Consider the following 6,819-nt stretch of genomic DNA (forward strand, 5'->3'; position numbering starts at 1 on the left):
ATCAACATATTCTACACAAATTAGTCTTAATCATCGGTGTTAGCAAAAACAATACTAAAAGTAATATATTCAAATAACATTCTTAAAAAAATGTGTAGATTTATTTTTCTATTTAAAATCTTATTAAACAGAATCTTTTTTATGCTGTTATTAAAGGGTGTCTTATGTTAGTTAAGGAAAACTTAATATTTATTGCTTACTAATACTTACTAAAAGGTAAACATTAAACATTGGGAAAATTAACTAGGATTTGAAGCTTATGTTAGAGAAATTCCTTTTGTTGATGAAGCATAAATTAGCTTACAAGTGTCCCATGATATAGATAATGCTTAGATTGCTTTCTTTGAAACATTCGCATGTAATCTTGAGGTTACTTTACTTTGTCGTTCTTGTAATATTCTGCAGAAGGAGTATCAGGGAACTTGTGTCTTGTATGATTAGATAAGTTTCAGCTCCAATTAATGAATCAATTAATTAAGAAAGTAAAGAAGAAGCACCTAATGCTTAAATTATAGAAATCTTTCATGTAGATTAGACTGTTTATGCCTGCAATGAGATGTCAGCAATTAACATTCTGCGAATTATTCACTTTGTATAGAGAAAGAGAAAGAGAGAGGATTCTGCAATGTCAATTTTCCTTTCAACAAAGTGTGCAAAATTTAAGTTACATTATGGACAGTAAGGTCCACACAGAAGGTCCGAAAAAAAGAAAACTTTAGTTAATTTTCCGAAAAAGATGGTGAGTACACAAAACAAAACCCCTCGTAATTTCTCTGCTCTCCTCAGTTAACGACCCTTTTTCATTGCAGCCTCTATTATTCATTCATCCCTTTCTAATTATCACCACCACTTTAAACTTTTGGAACAACAATGGCTACCCTTAACTCTCTGGAGGCTTCTTCACCCTTTTGCATCTCAATATCGTTGTTTGTTTCACCATCTTCCACCACAGTCTCCAATCTCCCATTTTCTGAACAACACTTCGTCACCTCAATTGTTATCTCCTCTTCTTTCTCCTTGTTCTCCTTGTATTTTCCCCACAGAACCGAGTAAAGTCCCATTACTATGAGAACAGCTCCTGCGACCCTGAAATCACAAGTAGATGAATCCACATCAGTTATTGGATTAGCACCCAAAACATGTCCACCACTGTTTCAAAGTTTGAGCTTTTTGAGATTGCGATGTTTCGACTTTCATGAAATAAATACATAGCTTTTAGTTTATGATAAAGTGAAGTGACTCCGTCAAAACCAACTTATAAGCTGTGAGACGAAACCGCGTGAAAGAGAAGTTTGTTTGTGGCTAAAAACATGAAACGTTCATTGGGAATGGGAACAGTGAATGGATGTGAAATTGTGAATGAGTTCGAGTACTTACCCTCCAAGGTATATTTTTTCTGCGAGGATGAAAGCACCCATGATGGCTACGATAATCATCATAAAAGGGCTGAAAGCAGTTACAAAAACAGGCCCTTTCTTTTGCATGACAATCCCTTGAACATAGTAGGTGATTCCTGATGATATTATTCCCTGTTCACCAAAGTTTACGTCCATTTAGACTCTCATATGGTTCAACACATACCCACCAAAATAGAAAAAAAAATATTGTATAATCTGAAACTACTGTGTCTAAGCTCATTATTCCTGATTTAAATTTATGTAACACAGTTTATTAAAGTGATAATAAAATTTGATTATGTGTCGCATAGAGATTATTTGAGACCAATGATTTCAGACTGTACAATAATTTCTCAGATGAAGGACCGAAAAAAGATGGATAGAGTGAGACAGACTTACAGCATAGGCTGCTGCAAGAAGGTTCATATCCCAGCCAATGGTCCAAACAGATGTCTTGTGCTCCATGACAAAGGTAACGGCAATTGACTGCAGTGTACCTAAGGCACACACAAGTGCTGTGAGAGAGAGCTGAGCAGGGTATTTCCTTAGTGTCACTGCCTGCATTAATCATAACAAAGACTTGTCAATGATTAAATAGTGTAAAAAGTCAGTCACATGGATAAGAATCAAAGAAGTAGGTAAGGTACTCTCTCCCCACAGTTTGAATTAGACACTTGATTACTTGCCTGAAGGATGAAGAAAGAAGCCCAAGCAAGGGTGGCAATTATGAGAAGAATAGAGCCCTTGAACCAGTCCTTTTCACCAGAATCAGTGGTGTTTTCAGGAACATAATTTCTGGGGTGATGCATGTACTCAGAACCCAAGAAACTGATGACTTGCCCTTTGTACAATGTCATCAACATGGCCCCAGCAACTGTTACTATAGTTCCTATAACTTTTGCTTGGCATCTAAATTTTCTTATGTCCACCTTTTCCATCCTAATTCATCCCAAGCCGATAGAAAAAGCACGTCAGGTCAAGCAATAGAAAAAAAAAATGTAATAACAGTGAAAGGAATTAATATTAACTGCTAGTGTATTGAAATATACCTGAAAATAGCAGCCATCACAAATGTCATTGCAGGGAGCATGTTGCTTATTGCACATGAGTAGGTAGGGGAAGTAAATTTCAACCCCGCATAGTATAGGTTCTGATCAATCACAGGCCTATAACAACAGAAAAAAAAAAGTTTTAGAACACGTTTTTTAGATGCATCGATCGTAATGAACACGGATGTCCAGAGCAACAAAATTACTTACCCAAGTAGACCCAACACGAATATTTGCATGAACATAAGAAATGTAATCTTGGGCCTCACTTTCCTGCCAATGACAAACAAAAGAAGAAGAGAACGTTGATCAGAAAACGATTCAAAACAGAGAAGCCAATACTTTACTATTTTCTTCTGCCATAGGTACCTCTCAAGAACAAGAGCAAAAGGGGCAATAGCCGCAGTAGCAAAGGCATGTCTATACACCACAAGCACATAGTGGCTCATCCCACGGTTGAGGGAAACCTTAGTGATTATGTTCATACCCGCAAACCCGAATTGCAGAGAAATCATAGCTATGTAAGGCTTACACCTCTGAAAGAAACTCCCACAATAACCATCTCCTTCCATTTTTTTCTCTCTTTGAGGTGTACGAGGTAAAGGACGGTACTCTGAACTAGGAACAGAGTTGTGTACAGAGGAAGAACACTTGATGTTGTTTGTGTCTCCTAAGTGAAAAACGTTGCACCCACTATGGTATTTATAGCTTCTAAACCCCCGTAGAAGTCTTGAGGCATAACGGTACTAAGAACTAACTACGGTTGAAAGTTTGTAACAAAGATAAATTTGATTATCTTTTTTTAATTTGAAGCGTGTAAGAATCTCACCATGGAGCTCACACGTGACCCTTCTTTTTCACCAGGTATAATACGTAAGCCACAGGATATTCTTATTTGTTGTGTGTATACAAGAAATATTATGGATTCCACGTACAGATGATTGGATTGTTTTATTTACGGCTGAAATTTAGGTAAATGGCAATTATTCTTTTAATAGAAGAAAGTTTTTGTTTAAGTTGCTTTCATGTTAAAATAATGTTATTAAAATAAGTTACATTTTTTGATCCAGCAACTTCATCACCACAATTAAAACCCAAAAAATTAAAATAACATAATTATAATACTCAGTGAAAAGATACTTTATGTTCATCTTTTATTTATAAAAACCAATGGAATAATGATATAATAAAAATGATATTCGAATAGCAAAAACAGTGGATTCCACTTATTTTAGGAAGAAACAAGTGGTTGGGTCTGGTGATGCCATTAAGGTGCTAAAATTATAGAGGTGAATGGACAGGTCGTTCTCGAAGCTTCTCTGCCTGAGTTAGACGACGCGGCGAGTTTCTTCCACACCTTATCCATAGGAACGATAGGAACTAAACATGGACACCGATTTCTTTTATTTCATTTGTTTTATCTTTCATTTTCACACTTGTGCATGCATGGTTAAAATTATTATTCTGGAATCCCATTGCAGAACTCAATTATTGAAAAAGTTAGTCTAATGTTGTATTGACATTATAAAATCATATCTTTTTTCGATGTTTGTTTTGGTTGTGTCATTACACTTCACCAACTTATATAGGGTGTGGTTTTCTCACATGATCATCTTATAGTTTTTTAATCACTCTCTCATCTACGTAGCACATGCGAAGTTTTTAAATTATAGGGTCAAGTTTGGTTCATGAAATAAATGAATTCTTTTCAAGTCTATATATGGTTCACAAAAAGCCTATAGATATGAGTTCAAAGAAAAATGTGCAAGGGCTTCATTGACATCTGTGGCGAGACATGTCTTTGTTGAAGCAACAACATTTTTAAGAAAATAATGTTAAAGCAAAGAAAAGTCTTAAATCTGATAATTATTTGGTTCATAAGTTATTTAACGAGAATGCATATGTCAAAGAAGAATAGACATGCAGAGAAAACAAACACATAAAACGTTAGATGACTACATCAAGAACACACAATGAAACTATTGGACACTTTGTTCTAATTAAAACTCTTATTAAGTGGCGCTAATCCTACAAAAACAAGAATTTAGAAGGCGTAAAATGAGAATGAAAACCCTAGACGGTGGTGAAGAACATACACTTCTAGCAAAAGTAAACACAAAATAGGCAAGTCTATAAAAACTCAAAGCAACAAAAGATCTTTCACTAGTCAAGAAGAATAGATACATATCTCCAGTATAATGTACTAGACACATCTTTAAGATTTTATATTTTCTAATATCTACAAGTTGACTATGAACATTTTTCAAGGGAGATTCTCATACAAAATACCATTCATTAATGTGCGTAAACTAAACTTTATATTCTCAGTTTTATAGATTATCATATATAAAGAAAGTGATTTACATGTCTCACTGTATAATATAGGAAAAAGATGTCAACATAAAATTATGAATCTCTAAAACCGTGATGGTTATAAGGTACACAACTTACAACGATTGTCTCTATATGCCTACATAAAGAAGCACTATCACGCAATAGAGACTAAGATTCCAAGACATAATGAGTCTCAAGTGTACGAGAAAAGCGTTAAAAAACCTTCAAGTGTTTAAGTTAAAGTTGGTATTTGAAACGACATGCATAGATAAAAAATTCTTCATTACTATGAAGTTTTCTCTATAATCAAGGAGAACATAATTTTATATCCACAAGAAAAACATCAAATAGAAACCAATTTTAGAGACAAAAAATAATTAGTTGACATAGTAACTAAATTAGAGACCATTCTAGAAACTAAAAAAAAAATTGATTTCTAAATTAGTTTCTATTATTGTTAAATGGTTTCTAAATTGGTATCTAATTAGCTACCAATGTTTTAACTACCAATTATTTAGTTTCTAAATTTGGTATCAAAAACCTTGGTTAGATACTAATTTAAAAACCATTTAATAATAATAAAAACTAATTTAGAAACCAAAAATTTTTTAGTCTCTAAAATGGTCTCTAATTTAGTCACTATAGCAACTAATTATTTTTTTGTCTCTAAAGATTGGTTTCTATTTCATGATTTTCTTGTAGTGCTACTTGTTTGAGTATGAACTTTGTACTCAAACAACATATTGTTATATAGTTTGGAGAGATTTTGCGTTCTTTGCTCGCAGAAGTCTTGTGCAGTTGTGCTTAAACTTACTGAGAGTTTAAGTAGATAAATTTGAAAGACTTTGTATGCTTAGCCTAGAGAAGTGTTGTGTATTCAGATAATTATGAGTGACTTTATGTACTCATTATAAGTTAGAAGTGGTAGTTTTTTTTTAATCAATAGTTAAAAGTGGTATTATAATACTATTTGTAATTTGATTTGATTAGTATAAACTTTTGTCATTGATATTTGAGTAATAGACATGGTCTATGTTGGGATGAACCAATATAAAATTGTATAAAATTGTGTTAGTGTTGATTATTTTTTTATATGATACATTTATTATTAGTTATCCTTTTGAAAAAGATTGTGAACATATTTTTATAAAAGTATCACATCATCAACGTACAATGTATAATGGACTATTTGTAAATGGTTTTCCAAAGTATTTTAATAGTTATATTTAAAGGTATTTTAATAGTTATATTTAAACTCTTCTTTTTAGAAACATGATCTTTCAAATCGCACAATAATAGTTTCTCATCTTCGCGGTGGTGGCGTGATTCAAGGTAACTCACATAAAAATAGTAATTGTGTCTTTGTGGTGAAGGCAACACAATGAGAGAAGATAGATGAATGATGAGAAGAAAGGTAGGCACGTAGAGAGAGAAGATAGATGAATGGATGAATTGAGATTAAAATGTGTCACCAAGAAAAGATGAATGGGGATTAGTTGAGAAAAGAGAAGTAGGTGTATACATAGTAATAGATTTATGCCTTTTTAGGGTTAGATATAAAATATGGATTGGCGGATAAGTTTGGAATAGACCTAATTTCTCATGGATATATATATATATATATATATATATATATATATATATATATATATATATATATATATATATCAACGTGTTTACTTTTTTATTGGAAAACAAAGAAAGAAATGAAAGATTTTAACTTATATATTCTAATAAAAAGGATTGTATGAAATTGATGTGCAATTTTTTGTTTCTACAAATATTTCTAAAGAAATTTAATAATAATATAAAAATGTTTTTCATTATACATATGAGAAGGAAATTGTTTCTTTTTTACTATGAAAAAATATATTTTTTATTTTTGGCGAATTTTAGCGACAATTTTTTTTATCATAAATGATCGAGTCATTGTTAAAAACAGAGGTTTTCAATGTTAGTATGTACATATAATGATAGTTCTATACATAATTGTTATTGTATGTAGACAACAATAGTTGTTCGTAAAAACTATCGTTGTA

At 32.2% G+C, this 6,819-nt stretch overlaps 1 protein-coding gene across 1 annotated transcript; it reads right to left on the bottom strand.

Moving 5' to 3' along the window:
• Positions 1-618: 618 nt before the first annotated feature.
• Positions 619-3,314, bottom strand: LOC137813894 (WAT1-related protein At5g07050). Its single transcript, XM_068616360.1, has 7 exons — positions 2,816-3,314; positions 2,657-2,719; positions 2,447-2,563; positions 2,080-2,336; positions 1,797-1,951; positions 1,378-1,529; positions 619-1,086 (listed from the first exon to the last, which is right to left on the bottom strand). The coding sequence occupies exons 1-7, from the start codon at positions 3,016-3,018 to the stop codon at positions 852-854; spliced, it is 1,182 nt and encodes a 393-aa protein (XP_068472461.1). The 5' UTR covers positions 3,019-3,314; the 3' UTR covers positions 619-851.
• Between the last annotated feature and the right edge of the window lie 3,505 nt (positions 3,315-6,819).

This window comes from Phaseolus vulgaris, chromosome 1 (assembly GCF_051622355.1).
Source record: "Phaseolus vulgaris cultivar YP4 chromosome 1, ASM5162235v1, whole genome shotgun sequence".
In the NCBI taxonomy this organism is placed as follows: domain Eukaryota; kingdom Viridiplantae; phylum Streptophyta; class Magnoliopsida; order Fabales; family Fabaceae; genus Phaseolus; species Phaseolus vulgaris.

Coding starts and splice junctions, on each gene's coding strand:
- LOC137813894 (XM_068616360.1), bottom strand. CDS start 3,018: ATGGAAGGAGATGGTTATTGTGGGAGTTTCTTTCAGAGGTGTAAGCCT. Junction 2,337..2,446: donor GTGATGGCTGCTATTTTCAG/GTATATTTCAAT, acceptor GGGATGAATTAG/GATGGAAAAGGTGGACATAA. Junction 1,952..2,079: donor TTTCTTCATCCTTCAGGCAA/GTAATCAAGTGT, acceptor TAATGCAGGCAG/TGACACTAAGGAAATACCCT.